General features: G+C 43.6%; 1 protein-coding gene across 1 annotated transcript in view; it reads right to left on the bottom strand.

Annotated features, from left to right (window-relative positions):
- LOC144129735 (MAM and LDL-receptor class A domain-containing protein 1-like) overlaps positions 1–26518 on the bottom strand; it is a 189224-nt gene that overhangs the window by 49480 nt on the left and 113226 nt on the right. Inside the window, 9 exon segments of the mRNA XM_077663821.1 lie at positions 2009–2158; positions 3251–3347; positions 5668–5835; positions 9374–9459; positions 10246–10401; positions 15485–15604; positions 19013–19097; positions 20581–20726; positions 21976–22107. Of these exon segments, the coding sequence (XP_077519947.1) occupies positions 2009–2158; positions 3251–3347; positions 5668–5835; positions 9374–9459; positions 10246–10401; positions 15485–15604; positions 19013–19097; positions 20581–20726; positions 21976–22107 (1140 nt within the window).

Here is a 26518-nt window from a genome sequence, read left to right as displayed (position 1 = left end):
TTCAAAATGACTTCGGTGAGCCATATAGTGTAGGGTTTCATCGAGAACTCTATCATTTCTGCCGGAAAGAATAGAAAATTTAAACACATCCACTTAACTCATGCTAAGCGAATAGAGTCCGAATTAGGCGTGGTGTGCCCGCAATGTGTACCACCTGCAGACGAGCTTCATTTTAGGCTCAACAAATTCCACAATTCCACCAGCTCTAGAAGAATCTGTGCCAGCCAAATTTATTCTTAACTGCTGCAGCGTTAAGAGATTGAAACAGAGCAATGCGGAGCAGGAAAGAAACGAGATTTAATCGGATCCTAGGTTAAGGAAGGGTAGATAAGCGACGCTCCCTTAGCGTAACGGAGTGAATTCCAAGGGAAGGCGAACGTAGCAGTTGGGCACCATAGAGTCAAGCAAGGAGGCGGAGATATGGCAGCGATAAGGTCGTCCCAGCTGGTGGAGGAAAGGGCTAACTGGAAGTCAGTGCGAGAAACATTACTCCTACAGTGGAGGTCGACTGTTGGTAACAATGACTGCTAGTACTCCGACGATAATGAGATAGAGCGTCGAACGTTTTGTTGTTCCCTTGTTCTTTAGGCTTGCATTATAGCTGGGCTAAATGGCTTGAAGCAAAAATTTTGGACGCTTAGCGCCGCTCTTTGGCGTCCGTACCTATATTATGCGTGGTAGTCGTCGGCCTTGCCGGTGAATACGTCACCTGACAACCCCGGCAGTTTGTAGCAGAGATATCCGCCACCTGCCTCGATGAGATCTGAGGAATGGTCGACCGCAAGGTGGCTGCCACGAGAAGGTGCAGGATTGTGGCGCGATATATATATATATATATATATATATATATATATATATATATATATATATATATATATATATATATATATATATATATATATATATATAGCCACAATCTTGTATATATATAATAGCTTAACGAAGGTCTCAGTTCAGGCAGTCTTGATGCCATAGGTAGCATAAGGTTCTCTCACAGTTTCCGCCCTCGCCGTTAGATGGCGTTCCACGTCACACTGGCGGTACTACAGGCCGTCCTCCGTCCGCCGCTATGGACGAGGGTGGCGCTGGTGAACATTCTCATGGTTCCTTCACAGGCAATAAACATTAATACCGACGAGAGCAGCAGATTGGGCAGCCGTCGCCGTAGCTCAGTTGGGAGAGCACCGGGCGCGATATTCAGAGGTCGCGAATTCGGATCCCACCGGGCGCATGGTTGTTTTTTCTGCTGCTTGATAAATAGTTTTCTTTAAGCGAAAAGTTAATCGAAGTATTATTCTCGCACTCATCAGCACAACAAATTTAAAAAAAGCAACATTCCCCAATGTACCTTGGTTTCGGTGACTGTTGTCTTCCTTCATATATATATATATATATATATATATATATATATATATATATATATATATATAAAAGGATGAAGTAGGTAACAAAGAAAACTAAAAAATACCGTCAAAATAACTAGCCTCGTCTCCAGCAAATAAGTGAAAGGTCGACGTGCGCAATGCACTATGTAGTCTGTATTTTTCTTCTCCCGTATTAAGTTAAAGCGCGCACCCGTGCTCGAACTAAGGGGAATATTAATTCACTGGTAGGAGCGCTTCGGTTTTCTTATGTCTTGCTACGCTGGAGCATTTCACACTCTAAAATAATACATATGGAGCGGCTGCTGAAGGCGCTTACACTTCAGGCTTTCAAAGTGGTGTCTTCAAGAACAGTTCCGCGCAACATATGTTGCTTCGAAAATATCTCCAGCGATTGAGTTTGTCTTTCATTATCGCTGATTGCTCAGCGGTTCTACACAAGGAATGAGTCACTTACTGCTACTGACTTTCAGTTTTTAGTAAGAAATAACTCTCTCGGAAGCATTGGGCACACCGAGGTGTGAGGTGTTATGTTTTCGAACCGCCGAGTCAGTTTACTTTTCCCGCTTAGTGTTTCTGAGATCATCGAGTTGTACTAAAACATGGAAAAGGAAGTGTCCACGTACCGCATCTCGATTCATCCTCTCCGTTAGAGCAGTCTGCCTTGAAGTCACACACCTGGGACAGCTGGATACATTCCCTACTGCTTGCACATTCGAACTCGTTCTCGCCACATAGGGTCGGTGGTGGGGTTGGCTCCGGAGCTGGCGGTAGCTCTGACGAAGCCAGTGCCACACAAGAAAAAGACAGAATAAGCAAGTGTTTTCTTTTCTTTGTGTTTGTGTATGTTAATTGACGTAACGCGTTCTCATCAAACTTCAAGGACTTTCAGGATTTTTTTCATTGGCGCATGAATCCTTGGGCAGCTTCGACTTTTGTGCTTTCAAGAAAACGCGGACAGTACTGATAAGAGACACAGGTTGAAAACGCCAGAACGCCATTTCATTGGGGTACCAGCCAACGAACAAAAACTGTGAAAACTTTCAAAGGCTACAAAATTCGAAATTAAACTCCCCTAAACTTTCTTTATTTCAGCCTGGAACCTTAGGTGACTAGGCAAATCTTGAAGCAAAAAAAGAGTTATGCTCCACTACTAGTGCATTCGCCTTGAAACTGCTATCGGTGTATGTAAACCTTCCCCTTGTGTGCGTTCACAGTTTGTGGAATCTCTTCTCAAAGTTATCCCCCCCCCCATATAATGCCTTCGGGATTTTAAGGGCAAACATAAATGAAATAAATGAAACACTTTTGTTTTCAATATCAAAAACATTCGCTTTGCTTTGTGCTCAGAGACAGACCTATATCAGATAAGCAAAATCCTGATATTTACATTCAATGAAACTTGGTGCCGGTTGAAAAAATTCTCTCTAAAATATTCTTTGTGTTGGTCTTAAATGGACATGTGTGTTGAAAATACGAGATTTACGCTCAGTTAGCTTACTGCTAAATGATATCTCACTGAGACAATTATCCGCAACTCCCACGTGATAGGCAGAAAACCTGCTAAAGAAGATACGAAAGGAAGGATCAGGATTAGTTTTCTAAAAAAATTTTCGGAATCAATAATAGATGGCGAAAGAAACTAAAGTTGCGGATGAACGCAGATTTCTCCTGGTATTGAGTTAGTAGAAAAAATTTTACGGCAAATGAAATAAAGAAATTTAAGAGAAAGAAAGAGGTACTACCATGAATTTTGATCCGTACTATTTTTTTTTACTCAGTTGTCGAAAGACGGAATTTTCCTGCTATGAAGAGACATTGGGACGGCTCCTAGTAAAAAGAAAAATTATCGTTCAACATCTACTTACCGCCATGATATGCCCTGCAGCTTTCCCAGAATGTCACGTCGTCAATGGCAATGTAACCCTTCTTGCCAGGTTAATTGTGTTCCCCAATAAAAGCCACCTAATTGAAAGAAAACAAAAGAAGTTCTATGTTCATGTTCTCTTCCAGCGGATAAATCAGCAAGTTTCACATTACACACATTACCCTCCCCTGGTGCAATTGATATCAATAACTGACAGTACATACTAATTTAACCTTTGGATTGTGAACTAGTATATTTAAATTAAATACTGAATGAGAATGCTCATGGAGAGTCGCCTTGTGTAAGGTTTTTTTACTATTTTCTTTATTTAGCCCCAGTATCACTGAGAGTGGCGGCCTGTGAATCGAGGGTTGATAGTCGGGAGGCATTATGAATCAGCCTCTCCATTATCGAAGCCGTGACCCACCAAGGGCAAACACACAAATGACGGAGAAGCGTTACAAAATACAGCCCTTGAGTAGTTTCGGTATGACTAGACCGAACTAAGTTTTTTTTTTCTCTTCTCTGTAATAAAGATACTAAATGCACTACGTTTTGTAAAGTAAGTTGAGTATTTGGTCAGCTGAACGATGAAATGGCTCGCTGTATTCGTGTTTTTAAAGCTTTAAACAGGTGCAGCGTGGCGCATTCGAGTCCTTAAATGAGTTTATGGCCAAAAAGAGCGCATTTAGGATTCGGCATGTGCGATTTCTACTAATGCCTAATTGTACAGTGCAAGAGAATGCAGTGAATACATCCTCAGACGTGCACAAGTATGCATTCCGCTTAACTACCAGGCTTAAAAGGTAGAAGGCTAGGGCTGCTGACGTCCGCAACAATATAAAAATAGAATCCACAACGTTTACGCTTTGATTAGCTGCCGGAAGATTCCACCGGAGGTACTGAGTATTATTATCAATGCAGTTTTTTTGTTAACCGCTGGCCTTTGAGTGTGCCTTATCCGCCTTGTCATAAGGCGCATACTGTGTGGTAGAGAGTTGGGCACTATTCAGCCTGGTCACGGCGTAAATCTGTTTAGAGGCACAAAAGTACAATGCGCGTGCCTGTAAACACGCCAGCAACCGTCGCCTATTTTTCGAGTGCAACAGCACAGCATCGAATTCAGATATTCGCGCAGAGAATTTTAAGAACTTTATTGGATATGATAACCTGGTTGTCAAACTAATGCTCAATAAACGCCACATTTTGCGTTATGCCGCAAGTTACGTATTCTCTTCCTAGTTTCGGTGTTCTTACTTCCACTGCCCTTCACTAGTATGCGGAAATTTTACCTAGCCTTCTAAAAGCGCCTGTGCTGAGGATTCGAGGCCTTTAGGCGTTAATATTTCGCATGGGAATGTTGTTTAGGGCTCCGTTTGAATGGCTTCAACGTTAAGTTGCAATGAGGACGAAAACGCTGGACGAAGAAGACACCGGACACCGTGTTTTGATTGTGGTGTTCATTGTTTGGTGTATTCGGAATGTAAGCCGGAAATCTGTTTCAGTCATGAGGTACCTACTACCCCTCCTCGTTGCTCTGATAGAATCCTAATTGCAAAGAGCATCTATAAATGGGCTTAGAGATTGGCAGCACCATATGCCGATCACCCCTCAACCGATTGAGGCACCTGTGTTCGACTGAAATTCAAAAATATGAATTTAACGCTCATTAAGGTACCCGTACACAGAAGCGCTGTTAGTCTAGGACAGAGCTTTCGATGAATTTACTGACTCCACATGGAACGACTCATCTTGACCTGCTCTATCATAGCGCCGAAAACATTGACGCTAATGTGACAATTGACTCGACCACATTTATTCAGTTATGTACGCTGTTTATTTCGAACTAGTTTATGTATTTTTTAGACAAATGCGTCTGAATTCATTAAATTGATTGTATTCTATACACCTTTTAACTCCTGGAGTGCTACTTGAATGAAAATTTTGTTTTCAAGTTACACTAGTTACGCCTGCTTTAAAGTTGCTGCAGTTCTACCTTTCTAATGGATGTTTTGTGCCCGCCCTAGGCGTGAAAATCGCCTTACAGGCCTCTAGGTGGCTGTAAATGAAACAATAAAATATTTCTGTTCTGGTGTTTTGTCCTCTGTATAAGGAAGTTCTATGGAGTTTTAAGACAGGTTATTTTAATATCAGTTCTTGTTTTCTGCTACCCATCCAGCTGCATAGTGAGCTGTGGTGAATCAATCAGTATCTGCGATACTCTCCGACAAGGAGCATCTTTGTTCTAGACCATAAACGTCTTCTCGTTAGTATGACACTATTCTCAATTGCGGGATGTACCATTTTTGGCATTTGTATGGCAGTAGTATTAAAGAACAATTCTCCACCAAAAACTGCAGTGTTTTTCAAGTGTTTGAGCATTGTACTGTGGCGCTCACTGTAAAGTCTCTGTCTCACCTGAAACGGTTCGTCCTCCATCAGGACTACAGTGGCTTCAATAAGGTGAAAGAATTCGGTGGGCACTGACTGCTTCCACTCGATCTTCCAAGGACCATCTTTGGTTGTGCGGACACCAAGCTTCAATTGTGAATCGGCTTCTCCTTGCACCGTGTAGAAAAATGAAATCTGCTCGCCAAAAAAAAAAAGGAAAACAAAAATTGTCAATCATTTAATAGGAGTAGACCTGCAAGCGCATGGCGTAAGCATGATGTAGCAGTCTGTTAGTGTGAAGTAGTCAAGGATGAAACGTGCATCCTACAACTTGCGTCGATTCTTTCCATATATTATTATCCAGTACGAGTCACAGAACACTGCTCTCTATATGAGAACGCATTTGTGCATGCTAGCATAATAACGGCCGAATATCGGTCGAATAACTGGAGAATATTTCGAATTCCTCTCAGATAAGCACTTCCAAATTAGTTGAACATCATCATTACCTTCAGCCCGATTTCGTCCACTACACGAAGAAAGCCTCCGCCATTGGTCTAAATTTAGCCTTGTCCGTCAACAGCTGCTTTTATTCGCTGGCAGCTAATTTCTAAGCCTCGTCTACGCCCTTAGACTAATTTTTCTGCTCTGAAATTTGCCGCAGATCTAAATTTACATTCATAAAACTGACTGCGGGGTTATTGCCACACGGCATCTAAAGCTAGCGCGCCTGATAAATAATTACATTGCAAAGGTGGTGCTCTGTTTGCTTAAACATGATGGTAGCTCAAGAAACAAACACTAATGACACAAAAACAAACTACGAAGCGCAACAATGCTGCAAGTCACAAAACCCACCGCGGCCGCTCATTGGTTAAAGCGGTCATCTTCTGAGCCGGAGTACACGGGTTCGAACCCGACCGCGACGGCCACGTTTCGATGGAGGCGAAACGCAAAAGGCGCCTGTGTGCTGTGCGATGTCAGTGCACGTTTAAGATCCCCAGGTGGTCGAAATTATTCCGGAGCCCTCCACTGCGGCACCTCTGTCTTCCTTCCTTCTTTCAGTCCCTCCTTTATCCATTCCTTACGGCTTGGTTCGGGTGTCCACCGTGATATGTGAGACAGTTTGTGCGTCATTTCCTTTCCTAAACAAACAATTTTCAATTTTACAAAAACCTGTTCCGAGATTTTTTCTGCTACCAGAAAAGCCTTTTCCAAATTGGCATTGTCAAAGCCGCTCTTCATTCTGTCTGTGCTTTGGGTAGAAACGGTGGCCGCAACGTCCACTTTCCTTTGTCGAGTAGACCGTGGGGTGGACGAGGACGGAATTTTCGTGCTTTAGCACAGGTTACCAGTTCATAATGCCGTCTGCGTATATTTCTATCTGGCAAATCAACAGATATCTTTCCTGCGCATTTTTTCTAAGAGCATACATAACGGCTTGTGTTTGAAGCTTAGTTTTGTTTTCTGCATAAGGTATTTATGCAGCGTCCAAGCGCACACGTCGCTGATTATGGTTTGACCTCGATAAGCCTTATTAATGTCAGCAGCCTCTCGAGCAATGTAGTGAAGTTCCTCGACATTTAGAGATTGAGGCGAAAGGCGTAGAGGTTCGAACTACATGCAGCCTCAAAGCATGTGGGATTGTTTTGCGCCACGAACGTTAAAACTACGCTGGCACTCTCTGAACGCCAAAATTTTAGTCATAAGACCAAACGCAGTCTTTGTTTCTAAAAAAGTCACCTCCAGTTGAAGCGCACCTTCATAGGTGTCGCCCGAAACGAAAGTTTTGCGCTTCAGTGTGGCGCCACCAGGCGACAACCGCGAATAACAAAACAAGTGGAAATACCGAAAAAAACGACGAGATGGCACCACGCGAGGCGAGAAAATGGACTCTACGGCTATGGCGCTCTACGGCTCTGCCTGGGTTTACCAAAATCAGTGGCAAATTGTGTCCTTTTTCTGCAAGCTCGCATACAGGATTTGAACTCTCGCTTTCAGCTTCTCACAGTGCGCACCTTCTTGCGGAGATTCTAGCCTATGCCTGAAGTGGCTCCTCCAATTTTTTGACTAACCCAGCTTTGTCTCTAGATAAACGTTGGCCGCTTTACAAACTGCCTCAATTTGTGTTTACTGCGCACCTGTTGTCTAGAATTACAGTCTCGCTTAGGTCCGTGCAATGCGTTAGCAATGTGCATGCTGCAACAGCGGTTTATTTTGACCATACGCTGCCGCAATATGCAAAGCCAATGTGCTAAACGGTCACCTGGAGGAATATCTGTTCCAGTATCCCAGCCATGCTGCTATTTTCACAAATACCTCTCAACAATGCCTAAAGCAGCAGTAGGTGTTTATTCCCACACATTAGATTGGAGTTATTCCACCCGGGTCTCTTATTATACAACAATTTTTGCTGCTGAATTTCTCGCTATTAGTTTGGCCATTCAAAAAAGTTCCCCGCAATATTTTTCAAGTTATTCTCTTGGACGGTCTCTCAATCTTGGCAGCACTTGAAAGTTCGGCAACTAGTCTCTTGTACCGATCCCTAATGTACTTTGTGCCACTTGATGTCCAAGAGGTGCGTTTTCAGTGGATCTCAGGGCACTGTAGCATTACTTAAAATTCGATCGCCGATATCTTAGAGAAATTGGCAATCAATGGGCCAGTTACCCATGTCCTTCCGAACCTCGCACTGCTGACCACGTCCCGTTATGAACGTTAGCAAATACACCAGAACCTGAGCCATGAGCCCATTCTCGGTACTGCGGATTTCGAACATTTGAAATTATCGTGGAACATGTGTTCTTGCGCATCAAGGGTGTGTGCGGTTTCCATGACGCTGTTGAGCTGCAGGATTCTTCCCACTAATCTATATTCATGCCGTTCTGGGTTCACGCCATCGAATCTGTGTGCGTAAAGCGGGGACGTTGAAACGATAGATCATTTAATCCTCAACTGCGGGCGGTTTGCGCGGAAGAGAATTTAGTTTTTGCAAAACCCTCTTGCTTAATTAGGTCTGCCGTTTACTCTTCCCGTCCTCCTCTCCTTCTGTACAACCGTCGAAGGGCATGCTATTAGGCAGGTGTGTCAGCTTCTTCACAAGTATTTTATTGAAACCAGGAGATCTTTGCGCTAACATCTCTACACCTTTTCTTTTCTGTCATAATTATTTTCTTTCTGATTAATTCTTTAAAATTTAGCAATTCAACCCACACCGCTTTGTTTCCTCGATTTTCATGACGATTTCCTTAACATCTCTCAACACTCGCGATTTTTTTTCTCTCTTAGATTACTCTATATTGAGGAGCCGCTTGAGACAAACCTGGGTGAGTTTTTTCCTGTTTGGTTCTGCACAAAACCTTGGTGAATCCCCCTCCCCCCCCCCACCCCCGTGGGAATATGCCATCGTTTTTGAGGCAACAACAGCAGCAACAACGACTGCGTGCAACAAGAAAACTTCTGCCATGAGAAATACAAGCAAAACGGATTTGTAGGTGGCGATGATTAAACATACGGATATCAGAGGGGTTAACTCGAGCTGTAACCGTGTCTACATTGAGCGCCACTTCATAACGCGGGTGGTGCCACAAGAACAAATACGATAAGCAGCGTGAAACATCCAGCAAACCTTGTGCTAAAACCTTATCAGGCTCCACACGGCAGTCTATACATTGGGGACACAGGAAGCTTGATGTCATGTGAAAAAGTGATATAATTGACATTTCATACTCACGACGCATGTTTCGTTATTATGAAGCTTTGGTCCTGTAATCGTAGCGGTGGTTTGGTTGCGACCAGGAAGAAGCAAGAGGAACTTCCCTGGAAATGAACATTCACAGAATTTCTTATAAAAAAGTAGTAGTTTCTCCGTTCATATTAAAGCGTTATAATATTATTACTCAATGCTCATGACGAAAAAGATGTTGAGAGAGTGTCCTTACAAACCGTTTTCTGCCGCCCTAATACTTTAGTGTTTCTGAGTTCTTACCCAAGGTCAAAAAATAAGTTCCCCCATTTTAACTCACTCACGCTTGCCAAAGGCGGAACCTTTTCACGGCATAATAATGAAGCATCTATTTTGTAGGATTTATCAATATTTTTATTTGATAGGGGCGCATAACACATTTTACGGCCTCCAAGAAAACAGACAAAAAGTATGAGGCCTGAATTATGAATAATGAATTATGAGGCCTGAATTATGTGTTCTGAATGTACTTTGTTGCATGCACTCTGCGGCAAAAAAAGCATATCATCAATGGCGCCTTTATTCACTGCCTTTATTCCTTGCACCCCATATGTATACTAGACTGGAAGTAATTTATCTTGCGAACAGAAGAAAAACTGAGCTGAAGAAAAAAAATCACCAATAGCCCACAGTCGAACTTGCACATAGGTGCGCCCGATGATGTGCACAAACGCCGAAAGTCGACAAACAACACAAAGACAAAAACCGAGGTTCCAAGACTAATATTCCGGTAAAATTCTTTCATCTAAAACTGAAGACAAAATTGAAGACTAAAAGACTAATGCACATTGGCGTGCCACCCAAAACTCCTTCAGGCAGCTTTGCATTTAGAATCTGAAATACTGCATTAGGCAGCGTACCTTCTGGGGTTCCAGTTGTGCGGTCTCTCGTAGGTGCAGTCACCAGGAACGAAGAGGGGCGGGCCAATTTCCACGTGCTCATGGTCTTCTCTGTTGGCGCCTGGGGCACCCAGTCACAAAAGGAGGTGTCGAAGTTGCATCCGAGCCGGTAATCGCCTGTGAATTGGTAATCGCCCACCATGTTCAGAGAACTACGCAGTTAGTTAGGGGTTGTGTGAAGCCCTCTTAATTTCCCAATTCTTTTTGTTTTGCCGGGTCATTCATTCTTTCAGTCAGACTAAGTTCCAGTGCGGCTTGACTGCGTTCTTCACCTTCCATGGCAGCTGGCTGTGCCGCGGCTATTGCGAAGACCTGCTTTCTCGGGTAAATAGTTTGAATATTGCGTATTGTAAGGTACTCTTATGAAAATGTTTAAGGTGATTTTTCGTTCTACCGATGCGCATCAAATGCTTTCTTTTATGTTTTTCCATCATTCGCATCGAGTATTTAAGAGTGCCATAGAAAACCAACGGGGAACGTTTGTGACGGGAGCAAAAACGCTAATAGCAAAAACAATTTCAGATTGCCGAGGGGACACGTCCGGATATATTGATTCTCATAGTTATATCTAACTAATAACAATTTAACTATAACAATATACGAAAAAATTGTGTTCATATAGTCTTTCCGGTTGAAAATGCTTTTTCCCGCAATGGCTGAGTATGTAGCAAATCGGCATGGTGGAAGCTGCCCACAGGAGAAACTAAGAGTAAGCAAAGTAGCAAATTCTACAGGCTGACATCGAACGGCCGACTTTTTACTACACTGTAATCGAATTAATACACACCTAGATTGGCTGTGTGCCCATGGCAAGACATCAAGAAAATTCTATGTTAGATGGCTATCATGATATTCGCGAGCGCCCACCAACGAGGTGTTTTCGCCATGTTCCAAGAGACGTCACGTTTGTGTAATCTCGGCGAGGGCTGGCTCATAAATGGTTTATTTATTTATTTATTATTGATACCCTCAGGGCCAAAGGCATTTCAGAGGGGAGTGGTTACAAATGACAGAAAATGAACAAAAACAAAAATTCAACATACAAGCATCATGTTCCTGGTTATACAATTCAGAAGTAAGCATAATATGTAAGTGCAAGGTAAGAGAACAAAACAAGGGAAACTAAAGTAAACAAAGGAAATAGAGAATGATAAGTACATTTGTTGTGAACCTTAGTATACAATGTTAGCTAAATTGCTACGGAAGCGCAGGATGTCTTGAATGCAGGCTGTCGATCCGGGAAGGTGGTTCCAGTCTGCTGATGTACGGGGAATGAACGACTGAGAACAAGCTTTTGTTTCGTGCGACGTTATACCGACCTTGTGAACGTGGTCTAGCCGTGGAGAGATGAAAGACGGAGGAGATATCAATTCATCGCGTAGATTGGGACAGTTGCAAAAAATTTTATGAAATAAACATAACCGTGAAAATTTTCGACGGGAGGCTAAGGGTGGGAGGTTGAGCGTGTTTTTCATAGAGGTGACACTTGCAGTACGATTGAAGTTAAGTAGGATGAAACGGGCGGCGTTATTTTGTACAAGCTCGAGTGCATTAATTGAGTTTGCGTAGCTGGGGTCCCAAATTGCAGATGCGTATTCTAGTTTACTATGGACAAGGGTTTTGTATAATATGAGTTTTAGGGAGGTAGGGGAATTGGAGAAATTCCGGCGTAGGTAGCCTAGCATGCTGTTAGCGTTGTTAATTATGGCGTTAATATAAAGCGACCAATTTAGAGTGGAAGATATATGAACTCCGAGGTAGCGATATGACGTGACGGCCTCCAGTATGGTATTATTTAAACAATATGCACCTGTAGTAGATGATGTGCGGGAGACACGTAAAACTTTGCATTTAGAAGAATTAAGTTGCATAAACCATAAGTTGCACCATGCAGATATAGCGGATAGATCATTCTGTAGAGCGCATACGTCGTTAGTGTCGTTAATTTCGCGAAAAATTACGCAGTCATCAGCGAATAAGTGTATGTTAGAGGTTACGCAAGAAGGTAGGTCATTAATGTAAATAAGAAATAAAAGAGGGCCTAAGACGGATCCCTGTGGCACTCCGGAATGGACGGGGGTTGATGGAGAGGTGGCATTGTTAGCAGTTACGAACTGAGTGCGGTTGCAAAGGAAATATTCGAAGGCTTTTGCGAAGTCGAGGAAGACGCAGTCAGCTGTTGAGCGGCGATCAAGGATGAGATTAAGTTTATGCGTAAATGATGCTAACTGAGTTTCGCAAGACAGTCGCTTACGAAAACCGTGCTGCATGTCTGTAAAAAATGAATTTGACTCCAAGAAGTTCGCGATACCTGTGTATAATATGTGCTCCAATACTTTACATGGAATACTTGTCAAAGATATGGGACGGTAGTTAAGGGGTGAATTCTTGTTACCTGATTTATGGATTGGGACCACCTTCCCGACCGTCCAGTCAGCAGGCAGAGCACCGGTGTCGAGGGACTGTTGAAATATCTTGCAAAGCAGCAATGACCAGTAAGTTTGAGAACCCTTAAGAAATTTCGCGTTGATTGAGTCAGTACCTGGACTGGAGCATGGTTTAAGGGATTCAATAATCTTCTCAATACCGCAAGCTTCGATGCAAATGGGATCCATAGTTATGTAGTTGTAAGTCTGCGCTTGTGGAAAAATGGTGTTAGTACAATGAACAAAGTTTTTACAGAATGTGGAGTTCAGTACCGCTGGGCATTCTGCATCTGGGATGGCAAGGCCATTCTCGTCTAATAAGTTAATGGTATCGCTGTGGCTGGGGATGACAATGCGCCAGAACTTTTTAGGATCAGTGGAAAGAATGCTAGGAAGTGTATTGTGAAGAAAATTATTTTTTGTGCTTTTAAGTGCAGTTACCTAAACGGCGTTAGCTTCGCGGTACGCCTCCCATTTTGCGTTACTACCAGACCTTTTCGCAACTCGGTAGAAACGTTTTTTTCGATTGGACAGTCGTTTAAGATAGGAGTTGTACCACGGGGCTCTAGAGTGGGAACAGATTGTCCGTAATGGTATGTATGTATCTTTTAATTCTTTAACCTTGGTAACGAATAGATTCCAGTTAGTATCGACAGAGCGGTCATCAAACCCGTTGCAATAATAATCGATAAATTCGGCGAGTTCCCTGTTAATGGCCTGAAAATCAGCTTTTTTATAGTCGCGGATGTGTTTAGAAATCTTCTCAGCTGGGGGAGTAACGATGCAAATGTCAAATGAGAGCGATAGATGGTCGCTGAGACCAGGTAAGTAAGTGATTTCTGAGGCCATATCGGGATGGGTAGTCAGTATTAAGTCCAGCGTGTTTGCAGTGGTATTAGTAATTCTTGTCGGTTGAGAGTCTAGTTGGGAAAAGGAAAAAGTGGAACAAAGGTTTAAGAAATCGGTGCTTAAGTTAGAAGAAGGGTTCTGAACTGGGGTATCAAAAGACCAAGATATGTTAGGAAGATTGAAGTCGCCAAGTAAGAAAACAAGCGCCAGGGGGTGTCGTGTGCAAACAGCATTTATGGCATCGTGCAGATCATCGAGGAAGTTAGAAGAGTGACTGGGAGGACGGTAGCATACCCCGAAAACAATTTTAGAGTGTCCAAGTTCCACGCATGCCCAGACAATCTCGAGATCTGTTGTGATGTTAATAGCGTAAGACCGGAGTGTTTTACAAATGGCAAGTAATACGCCACCACCCTGACGTGACGTGCGGTCGCAGCGATAAAAAGTGTATCGGGATGATTCCTGCAAAATTTCGGTGTTACGAATGTTAGAATGAAGCCATGTTTCAGTAAGTGCAATAATATCTGCGTTACACGTGTCAGCTACGGAATGAAATGCATCACGTTTGTTTACGATACTTCTTACGTTAGCGAGAAGAACAGATGTGCGTGGTGAAGGCGACGACTGCCCACGTCCCCTCTCGTGATGCTACGGGGCGTTTTCGGTGTTTTGGGCATTTGATGAAGGCGACCGCGGTGTGTCCTCTTCGAGTACTTCGGTGGGAAATTCCTTTATCAGTTCGATGTTGTTTGTCACGCTGTCGTACATGTAGCACTTATTGTTAACGTAGAGTTTGTTGTAACGAAGCTGGAACTTTGGTGACTGAGGCAGGCTTTTAGCGAAATTAGTAAGTTGCTGGCGCGCGTTACGGGTTGCTGGCGAAAAATCCTCTGATACAGAAATGTTGTCAGTTTTAAGTTTAGCTCGACATGCTAGTATTCTGCCACGGTCTTTAAATGAGCCGAACCGGATAACTACAGGCCGACATTTTTGATGTGAGAACGTACCTATCCTGTGGGCGCGCTCAATGACCGGTTGATCAAAATCAGTGCCTAAAGAAGTTGAAAATGCAGTGATAATTTTTTTTTCAGTCTGTTCCCAGGTTTCACGTGCGTCGGGTATACCGCGTAAGATTAAATTGTTCTGTCGTGAACGGTCTTCAAGGTCATCTATACGAGCCTGTAATTCATACTGTCGCGAAGTCAGCTGTTCGACAGTATCTTGAGTTGCGGCGACGTCGAGTTCTAGGGTTTCCAGAGTTTTGCATCTGCTTTCGATCAGTTCCAAACGGTTGAACACATCAAGCAACTTAGTTTCGAGGACTGCCTGGCTTGATTTGATTGTGTTAACGTCTGCACTCAGTTTAGTTTGGCCAGTCGTGAGTTCAGACGTTTTTTTGTCAATGCCTTTAAGTAACTTCATTATCTCATTCATTTGCTGAGAATCGCGTTCCGGATCAGTAGAGGCAGAGGCGGTACGTGTGTTGGGACCAGGGTTGGACTCGACGTCGCCGCAGCATAGCAACAGATATGCAGAGTCAAAGCAATCGCAGGCAACAGCACAAATCACCCTTCGCCCAGTTTCGAAATGCAATAGGCGTTGACGATCATTCGAATGTTTCTGAGTCCACGCCGTGACTGGAATATCAGTGTCAGGTGGCCGGGGCACCAGAACTTCCAGCCGTGACATGTTTTTAATGATTGGTGTGGAGTTAGGTGCTAGCTTTATGGTGAGAAATGCTTTGAACAGAGTTTTCGCACCAAAGAAAAGGAGCTTAACCCCTGCGAAGAGAGAGAGCATATCTCTGTACTCTGTCCAGCATGTAAACGAGTGCGTTTCATAGCAAAAAGGAGTAGTGTTTGCAGGGTTCTATACCATTACACAGAGGATATAGATGTAACGTTTGCGGAACATGAAATGCTTACCACAATTCTGCTCATCGCTGTTGTCTCCACAGTCATCCACGTAGTCGCACCGAGAGTACAGCCCCACGCAGGCGCCGTTGGCACAGCGGAAAGAGAGATCTGAACAGTTGCCCTCTTTAGCTGCGAACAACGGGATTCGTGCTTTATAAGCGTTATGTTATGCATATCTACGCTTTAATTTTGACAGGTCGTGAGATTTTTGCCCAAAATTCACAAGATACACTGAACAATTGATAAGAATTTGCAAAAGAGGTGCTATGATTATCTTTCTCATTTTTTTAGTCCCCTATTCATAATCGTGGTCTTCGCCACTTCAGACCGGGAACACTGGGCATAAAAAAGAAGGGTCAAAGGCATTATTGCAACTGATTGAACAGCCCCGAATGGCTGCGCAGAACAGTGGCTCTCTTTTCATTGGCTGCCTAAAAAAATACCCTTCTCTGTCACCGTCAGACACGCAGAACCTTTCACCGCCTTTTAAGCCACACTCACTGGAAGAATCCATAGCAAGCAATACTCGTAACCCGTAACTCGGTCGGTGTCGAATAATAAAATGACACCATGCAGCCCTCGACCGCCACCCTTCCCTGGCGTGCAATACAGTGCTTCGGTCTCGTTCCCCAATAGTGGCAGATTGCTGTTCTGGGTACCCTGCCGGCACTAAAACCTCCTAAGGTAAGCACAAGTACAAGCGGCAAAATAATGGTGAGAGATTTTTGGAAAGGAAAGACAGCGTACGCATTGTAGTAACGCAGTAAGTTTTACTTTAGGAAAAATGCACTGATTGATGTCACGAAGTAAGAAATCTGGAAAGAGTGCATGTCCTGATTTCAAGAATTTTTGTTCATTTCTCCTGAAGTTGTGCCGCACTAAATTCACAGATTTTTGACTGAGAATCTTCATTGATAACAGTTTATATTTTTTCTGACGTCCTCTTTTTCACAGGATCAGGGGGAATATCTTACAAGTATGCTTTCGGAATTATCTCGAAGGTAGCCTCTTTACCGGCCCCCTGTCTCCGACCGGGTATGCCTTCGTCCAAGTGTTCCCCCCCCCCCCCCCCCCCCCCGGATTAAAGAGAAGGGCTTGGAAAACGCGCTACCACCAAACATGTTCTTATACAGCATTGAAAGCTCTCGCGAGCTCCTTCGCAACATAGGTCACGACATCGGACTCGAACATGCTGTTTACCAGATGTAATTCATGCCTGCAGAGCTACGTCAGCAGCTATCTTCGCAAGCATCACTTGAGTACAGTAACTCACTACTGAAATATCAGACTGGCTCCAATTTTGATATCCCCATGCAACTGGCATCTTATGTTTCTTGAAAAATATGCACTCCGCATAATCCTGAAACGGCGGAACCTTCAATAACGAAATTCCGACCGTTAACTACGTGGTTACACCAAGCAAATCGCCTTGACCCTCCGCAATTTACGCAGCCTTTTCCGCGTTCCCCAAAAGGAAAACAAATCTGTAACAAATATTCTCCCGCCATTTTCAGATGCTCTATCAACGTCTCTTCCGTAGATAGGGTTCGAGAGCATAAGCAACGTGGAGTCATTTTTAAGCGTAACACGTACTGTTCTAATTATATTGACTGCATATGCAGTAAATCAATGAAAATATTATTCACCTACGGCGAACGTCAATCATTTCTCCTAATGACATGGCATTACTAAAGCATACATTTCTAATCAATCTTGTTTTCGGTTATACATCTCTAGTTTGGAACTCAAACAAGCAGTTAGTGATTAAACAGTTAGAAGCGATCCCGTGAGAGGCCGTGCGAGCTAAAGGTCATCGTTACATTTGCGGCTTTTAACTTTCTTCTACACTTTATACCATGAACCTAACCCTCTTTTTGCATATCGGCATATAGAATAATTGAAATTCTTTCATTTCACCGTCAATTCTTCGCTTAGGCTCTTAATTAACAAGTATATTAACTTCACGGTGTAATAATCACTGAGAAGCCATCAAAGCGTGCATATGATGCCCTACAAGTCATGCACTAACCTGTCAAACGTCAGTTTTTTTGACCCACTCGTTTGAAGACCTGGCTTCGTTGGCTCATGCCGATTCCGATGCTCTGCATCTGTCATCCAAGATGCAAAATCCGGCACACCCGTGCCTTCTTTCCAATTGCAATGTTTTACTTGAATTTAGGCTAGCCTCGATTCTAAGCCTACACCCGAAAGTTGATGACCAAATTAAAAAAAAAGCTTCCCTCGCATGCAAGCTAAACATATTGAGAAACTATTGAGAACAACCGCAGGGGCAGCACGCAAGCAACATTTATTTCCACGAACCTGCTCCCACTCATTAGTCCTTGTCATCGCTGACCTCGTTATCACAGTCCTCTTCATACAGTGCACAATCTTATGTGGCATAAAGTGCATTGGAAATGCTGCATTTTCGGAGCAAGCGTGCAACGAAGCATTCCGGGACGTCTTCCCAGGCTGTAGTGACCGCCTATAGCTACAACTCCTAGCAACGCGTGCTTGGTGCGGCTGGTTGGAGTTAGCTCGCGCGTTTCACTGGTCCCATGGAGTGCCTCGCCCTCTTGCCAGCTCTCTCGCTTTTGTCTGTGTAACTTCTGTGGTCACTGAAAGTACCGCTGACCTCCTCGATTTCACCAACCCGGCAAGTACTGATTCCACTTTGGGATGGCGACCTTTCTTCGGGCCCGTGAAAGCCCTCCCCGTTGCGGCGCAACGAAAAAGTTTATTATGAATAAAACGACTAAAACACCGAACCTAAGCCGGGCTAACAGTTTCGTATCTATTGTGTTTAAAAAAAATAAACTACCGGCCTAGATTCGAACAAGTACTGTGTGTACTGTCATGTTTACTTTTCGTTATTTTCGGAGCATTGTACTGTCTTTATAAAAGTTCAGATCTGTACTTATCGCTGTAAGTTATACACTGATGTATCTGTTGCACTTTCTTCTTTAAGCCAGACTTGCCGTAGTGCACACTGCTCTGCAGTATGTCAATGTGACTAAATAAATAGAGAAAGCAAAGAAACAAAGGAAGAAAGAAAGAAAGAAGGAAGGAAAGACAGGAAGAAGGAAAGAAAGGAAAAAGAAAGAGAAAGAAAGGAACAATGAAAGAAAGAAGGAAACAAAGAAAGAAAATTAAAAGGGAAGAAAGGTTAGAGAAATAAAGAAAGAAGAAAGGGAAGAAAGCGGAGAGAAAGGAAGGAAGGAAGGAAAAAGCAAGGAAGGAAGGAAGGAAAAAGGAAGGAAAGAATACGTTGCCTCACTTAAATGTAAATTAAAACCAGTTGACATTTCGGCCATGAAAAACATTTTCTGGCCTACGCTATCAGTGCACACACCCTGACTAAAATTCCTAACAGTATGGTGACTGCTACAAGGTGCTCTTCCGTTGATAGCACTGCTTACGTTCTAGCGAATTGCCGGGCCGCTTCCGAGGGTCCTCTACAGACCGCTACGATCTCCTGGCCACTTTAACCTTCTACCTTGACACAGGGGAGGACGGTAATTGTGCTGTTTCTCTTACCTGGCAGAGCGCAACCATAGTATTCTATGGAGTCCAGAGCAAACGTCGATCGCCCTACGGAGTACTGACTGCTTGTAAAATAGAACTGAAAGAGAAACAAATGTGATAAGCTTCGGCACCAATTATTTAAAACAAAATAGCCTAAAAAAATTCAGGTAGCATGTTCTTCTATTTAAGCAATTCGTTCAATAAAGAGGGATGGTATATTATTTTTTAAGTGTACTTCAGAGTTGAGCGCTCATGAGCGAAGTTGTGTTATAAGGGAGTGACTGCGATCGCCCTATAGCACCAGGTTTCCCAATCTTAACAACCCGCCTCGCTCTATGCCGCACTTAGCGATGCTGTTTCCTTCATCTAGAATCCAGTCTGTGACAATTAGACAGCATCAATTATCGTTTCTCCACCCCACATGTGCCGCACAAATCCAATTCTGGCAATTAGCAATAAAGCAAGTTTGTTCTCTAAGCTAATCTTCTCCAGTTCTGTCCCTTAACGTTAAATGTACTGCTGTCCAATAGCGATGACAGCGGCAAAGCACGCAAGCCTTGCCTGGCAAAGCACACAAGCATGCCCACACGCGTTACAATGCTGAGACCCACCAACGCGTACAGAAAGTTCCGATGAGTAACTAGTTCGTCAAACAACATAGTATATTACGCAGCGTGTGGAGCGCTGAACGCATATGGCTCGGCATAACCCCGAGATGAAGGCCGACATTTGGCCACACGGGAGCGAAATTATTGCCTGAAAGGGTTTCAAGTGCACGTTTTCATTGACCGCCGTACGATGGGATGGTCCATAATTATGATACGGCAAATTTGGTGATATCTACAATTCCATATCCTTTCATTCCCCTATTATCATTACCCCTCTGCTCCCTAGATAACCTCGGACCAGCGGTTTTCTCATGGTCGGATGGAAGACCGTTGAGGCGGGCCAGCGAAGTGGATCGAGAAAATAGTGGAGAGGGCGAGAAGAGCTGAAGTGCAACATAGGTATCGCTAACACTTTTTGGCCACACGAGGGTGCAAAAAATCTTGGGAGTCTGGGAAGTTATTTTCCTTGGAATTTTTGCTCGTGGCTTCAACAACCAAGGGTGTGTTAAATTACCAGGCATATGAAGCCATGGAAACTCTGATCATGCGTAGTTACCAAGCGAAAATCGGGTCTAGTACAGCACCCCATCGATCGTATGAATATCAGACATCACAAAGAAAAACCTCTGAGGCTCTCTTTATCTTGAACAGAGGGGTAGCAGCCATAGACACACCACAACCCATGTGTTCACCCTCTTGTCCAAAGCATTGCTTATTAAAGGATCGTTCACAATCATAGGCACCTGCATGATATAGGCAGAGTTAAGACATTAATTCCAGTGCCCACTCTAGGATGAACAAAACGTTTAGCTCAAGCCGGCTACGTAACAATACACTGTATGTGACTACCACGGTGGACGTGGGATTTAGTGCGGCATGCAACAATATCGCAGATCCGGTAAACTCTGTTTACTTTCGAAAATACCTATCCAGCAGCGTTCGCTCCAGTAAATGCCAAAAGGCGTGACTCACGTTGAGATCCTTGGGGTAGCGCCCGATATCCACAATAGCTTCATTCCACACGCCTTCATCGGGAGGTGGACGCAAAGCACTAAGAGTCCACACCGGGACGGAATAGCCAGCCACATTCATATACAGGTCCAGGTCCAGGTAGCTCTCTGCAAGCATAGCAAACAGATGAAGCTTATTAAAAACAGTAATGAAAGTAACTGAGCATGAAGCTTATGTTGAGCATTGCATCCACAGAGAGAAAAAAATAACGGTTTCTTGAGTTTCCTAAAGAAGATTTGCACGCCCAAATTCAAAACATATTAGCAAACCACTTAATAAGTTGTCTGAAACGTCGAATTATTTCAATAGGAAAGAACGCTACCATTAAAAACCTACCCAGCTGTCATGCGAGCTCAGGCTTTCGCGTACCCTAAGAAGCCGGCCCAGCAGTGTAGTGTCCAGAGCATGCCTTGAATTTTTGTCATTTGGGCGGGGGAGTGCTCAAACTGTCGATAGGTTGCACCGTGTTTAACCTCGAATCACCTGAGGAGAAAGCTTCCTGACCTGGAATGCTGCTAATGCCAAAGGCTTGTACGCAAGCTGGCTTTGTAATTTCGGGGCCGAGGTCACGGCATTGATACATTGTGGATTTCGGAATAGAAGGCGCCATAAGCATGCGAACAGACAAGGAGCAGAACATCTCTTTTACAGGCACCCCACTCTGTCGAATACACAAATTTGCTCAAACAATACGAATTGAAGTTACATGCCACAATTTGTGTTATTATCTCTGAATAAACTCCATTATATATAGACCACAACACAGCTCAAGTGCTTCCTTTCACCGACAAAGGGATGGAAATTTTTTGATTTTTCAGGTTCGCATTTGCTGTGATTATTTATTAATTTTTGCAGAATATTGAATCAATAAGAAAAGGCTTCAGACTTCATGTTTTACCTCTTGGAAAGTAAATTTTCCACTTAACTTTTACCTAACACTAAGGCCTTAACTTGAGGAAACGGCTCATTGCCGATTGGTTCCTTGCGATGCATGTGCAAATAGGCGGAAATTTTTTTATATTGCTTTCACTGTTTATTACAGTGCAAATAGGCAGTAACTAGACTTGGGCATTATTCCAAAAAAAAAAGTGGGACGCATGTAGTCGTTTCGTCAGATTGCGCCTTCCCTGACTTAGTACCCATGGCACCCCTTAGTACGTAACTTATGATTTATTTAATTAATTATTTACGATACATTTAAAGACACGCTGAGAGGAGTTAGTTAAACCGGGAGGGCGGGGGGGGGTACAATTTATGCACATAGAGTGACCACAAAATTCAAAGCGACAGGCCTGACTGCTGCACTACCCAGCCTTAGCGGTGCTACTCGTATCAGAGCTCGCAGAAAAGGCTCACCATTGTGGAGGAAGTTGTACCAGAACGCCATTGTGCACAATTTGTTCGTGTTCCTGATCGTAGGAGAATCGATAATGGCAAGGCCTGGCTTTCGAGGTGCCGTATCGTTGGAATATAGCAGCAGGTAATGGCCTGGAAAAGGATGAATAGGGGTTACTCCAGGTTTTTGTCTCGCTCAAGCGCCTATATTTCTACACCCAATTATGAAAAACAAAAGTCAGAAGAGAGTGACCACGATTTATTCCTTTGAATTTATGAATTGACTGGAGTTCACCTCACTGGTAAAGAGCAAAAAAAGGCAAAGAGCAAAAAATAACACAAATTTGACGAAACAGCTATTAAGACACTCAAGTTAAAGACAAAAGAGACAGGAACTCTGAATCATGTTAGGAGCTAGGTAACGGCTGTGCATGCCTATAAAATCCTAAATGCCGCTGAAAACACTTGTTTATGGCGTCGCGGATCGTTTCAGTAAGGTTCGTTAAAGAGATCAATGGCGTATCTTTATGCGCCGAAGAAATAGTGAAATCTAAAGCATCGTCTTGGATTAGTTCCAAGGACTTGGCGTTGCTTCAAGTTGCTAAGACGGCACACTATGAGTGTGATATAAACTCTCTATTCAGAAGTTTAGCGCACCAAAAAACGCAGAGAACAACGAAAAAAACTCACCACAAGCACTAAAAGTGTCATAAGCGAACTAGCTGAGTTGGCGCCGGCGAGAGAACTAAAAAAATGGGACCTTTAATTTATAACACCTGTGACACAGGTGCGAGAAAAAAATCTGATGCGAGAAAAAAATAGTTGTGTTTATCAGAACCCTTGTTAAATAATGTATAATAGCGAAAATTTGAGACATTATTTTTGTGAATCAGGGTTAACTAGGGAGGTTTTGATGAGTGCTACTTAAAGACTGAACACATTTCACAGTTATGAAAAACGCAGTTACGCTCGTTGCTGTGGGATAGCAAATTCTGGCCCGCGCCACGTGCTATAGAGAAACCCTACAACTGTTTAATCGCGTGAAATGGTTACAGCAGGAACGGACTATGGCCTACTGTGATGGAATGTGTGCGTACATGGTGTCTTCCGGAGTTTACTTTATACTGTGAGTGAATGTGTGTATGGATTGTGGCACTACAATGGCCTATGTTCTACTGTAACTGAATATGTGCATAGATGGTGACTTCTGGAGTGGTCTGCGATGTGGACTGTGTGCATTGATTGTGTGCATAGATGGTGACTACGGGAGAGAATGTGTGCTATTATAAGAGACTGTGCACATAGCGGGGTAGATGCGACAGGCTTTAGGACACTATTAATATAGAAGGGGTGCTACGGTGAAGCAATTGCCGGCAGGTAAAGCAAGGCTAACCCCACCTGTAGCATTCAGCACCTCAACTCAACTCAACTGAAGCCGCCGTCTATCAGCGGCGCGTATCTGAAACAACCCTCGTCAGAGGGCGCCAGTACAGTCACTGGAACACTTTTTTCCCGCAGGGGCTCTAGACTGGTGCGCAGAAAGTAGCGCCGAGCAGCTGCTTATGCAGTACAGAAAAGGTCACATGACACACACTGTTGAGTGGCATTTATGGAGTGACTACGAACGCTGAGCGACCGCGCGGTTCCGATGTGACCTGCAGGCCGATCCGCAATTCATGGCGCCATAGCGCCGACCAGAAACGTGTTTGCTAAATTGTAAAATGCTATACGGCTATTATTAAAGGACAGCTACGAGTCCCTGAGAACTTCTAGTTTCTAATCGTAGAAGTTGAAATGTTACAAATAAAAAAATATTCAGTTAGCGTTTTACTTAAAACAAATTCCCAATTCCCTAACGTCCAACATATTACTATGCGGATTCCCAGCCGAAAATTATGTCTTAATCAGCTTATTTCTTCATTGTTACCGGTTTGCTGCCCTGAAACAGGGTGAGATGCAGTCATACTGGGGATATGTATGGATATGAGGGGACATGAGATGGATAGTCAAACAATTTTTATCAAGACGCGTAACCTCGGATAAGTTGTAAGTTTTGAGACAGTTTTTAGCTCTCCCATCGTTTAGGGGAATTAGTTTATGGAACGCAGGATTAGCGGTGAATGTGTTTTAGCTCTATCGGTTTACACCGCGAGCTCCTAACGCGATCTTATTCACTACAATTGGAGAATTCTACGACCTAGACGCGGTGCCTCAGTTGAACCAATATGGCGGCGCTACGGACTGCTTCTGGGCGCAGCATAGGTTAAATCGGGCTTGTTTTCAAAATTTAACTCTGAACTCGCGCTTCTTTATCGATAGTGGCGACCTCGCGCGAGTCAGTCTTTCGCTGCCCGACGGTGTAAAAGGACTCTATAAAGCAGACTAAGAAATAGCTGTCTGACATGTGGAAACGCCTTGCGCAAATTCGGAGCGTTGCACGCAACGCTTTCGAGATTGTAAAATCAATAACATCGACTACGGGAAGTTGTACAACCGGTATTTAACAGAACTAGAAGTGCGTTTTTTTTATTACTATAGGTAAGCAAAAATCGGCAAATGTCATGTGGCTTGCGGTGAAAACAAGCTTGAAACTTTCATCACTCTTGCATGAATTTTAACTGCTAAATCTGCCCCCCCCCCCCACCTTTCCTTTGGTTTTTCAAGAATAACAGTTTTAGTAACCGCGTGCTCTTTAACATACCAATATTGATTCTTCATTGTGTATACAAGCAGATAGAACAACATCAGGTCGCCTCCAACGCGCAGAAAGTTTGTCGGAGAAACTGCTTTTTTGCGCTATCTGTTCGCTCTCAGCTAGGTAATGGCCGGCAGTCGCGCGATGAATTTAATGCTGCTATGATCCAATCTTTGGGTTTGATTCTGTTGGTTACATACCCAACAATTCTGGACAAAAGCATTTGAACGCAAATTTCTCATATAATGCAAGATTTCACTAAAACAATCAATATATCGGCAGATCGCCATACGGCAGTCTTCAATTTTTTCTGTTAAGGTTCTTGCTATCATCAAAAGCTTTCCCAATTGGCTTTCTATTGGAGTGTTAACTGTTCAATGTAATGAATGAAAACTCTTTAAAAGAAAGTTTTTGCTACATATCACAAGAATGGACCCCTACCTTTAATATTTCCGTAAAAGTAGCTTACAGTTTTCTAATTTTCAAAATTTTCCCCCAATACTGTTCGACATGTTACGATCCATGTGTCTGAGTGCATTCTTCTGGTCGCAGCAACGGCATGAGGTCATTACAAAGCGCAGAAAGTATTATATCGAAATTAAGTTCTAGTAAATCATTATATATCCTCCCTCTCTCTCCCATCACCTTGGACGAAAATGACCATGCACACGTGCTCTTATAAGACCTGTAATTGTAGAGGCGTTCAGGCACGAAAAATTGCTCGCGCTTCCATCAGTTGCATTCCCTTGGCGATGGTTGTTATCAAATTGCGCCTCGCATTACATACGTTGACTGAAAACGTCTCTTTAGAAATTGATATTTGCTACCTGATAAGAACTGCGTTCCCATGATCCTGCTAGTGCTCAACTCCACTGCGTGTCGACTTCCTGCCCCCCTGCTCGCTCTGTATTGGTGGCAACCGAAATTGGTGGCAACTGACACCTACCACCTGTTGTATCTCGTCGCACGAAATCATCCGCGTAAGAGGGCTTCTAACATACATGTTTTCACAGGAAAACTTGGGCAATACCGTCTGAGTGTGATATAGAAACACTGAATGCAGCGGAGCAAACGGCGTGGTTCAGCGATTCGGTGCTTACTAGCCTAGTTCTTGGCGCAGCCGCAGCGTGGTTTCGATTTCGTCGAATGTCGCTATTAGGCTGCCAGCAGGGCTACTGTGCAGGTTATTGAGCATAACATCGATTCTGCCTAGGCTGCGCTTGTTTCTTCTGAAGAAATCAGAAGTCCCCGAACTGTTCCGTTCGCATGCGGTTTGGCTTTAAATTAACGAACCGCCCACTCGTGAATTTTGTTCGTCCACGCACCCCAGCGTTGATGAAAAAAAAATCTCGAACGTTTCCCGTGCTACTATGTCTCTGACAGGTGCCAGTATCTATGTGCAGCGCGGACTCAGCTGGCGGCGATATTCCGACGTTTTTTTCACTCGTCCACGAGCGACCGCGACCGATCCCTCGCATTCGTGTTGGTTAGAGGCCGTCAGAAAACAGTCGCGTGCGCCGCGCACTCCCTCATTTGTATTGCACAAGAAATTGGACAAGGCAGCAAACTTTATACGCTCTTGACGCCAAACGATATAGTGTAAATGTGCTACAAGAGCGATGAGGGCTTTCCGACGAAGAAAGCTGCATAAAAAGACTACTAAAAATTAGTGCCGTTCTGAGATGACGTTTAACCCCAAAAGGCGGCATACACAAGACGAAAAGTAGTGCCATTCGCTTTCGCTCGTATCCCGTCGCCTGCCTCATAATGTTATTTATATATTTATTTGTACCCCGCAGGCCCCAAACAGCCCTGGATGAGGGGGCATATCAAAAAGGAATATGCAGAAATAATAAACCATATTAATGT

The sequence above is a fragment of the Amblyomma americanum genome, chromosome 4, assembly GCF_052857255.1.
Source record: "Amblyomma americanum isolate KBUSLIRL-KWMA chromosome 4, ASM5285725v1, whole genome shotgun sequence".
Taxonomy (NCBI): Eukaryota; Metazoa; Arthropoda; class Arachnida; order Ixodida; family Ixodidae; genus Amblyomma; species Amblyomma americanum.
This window is presented reverse-complemented; position numbering and strand designations above follow the sequence as displayed.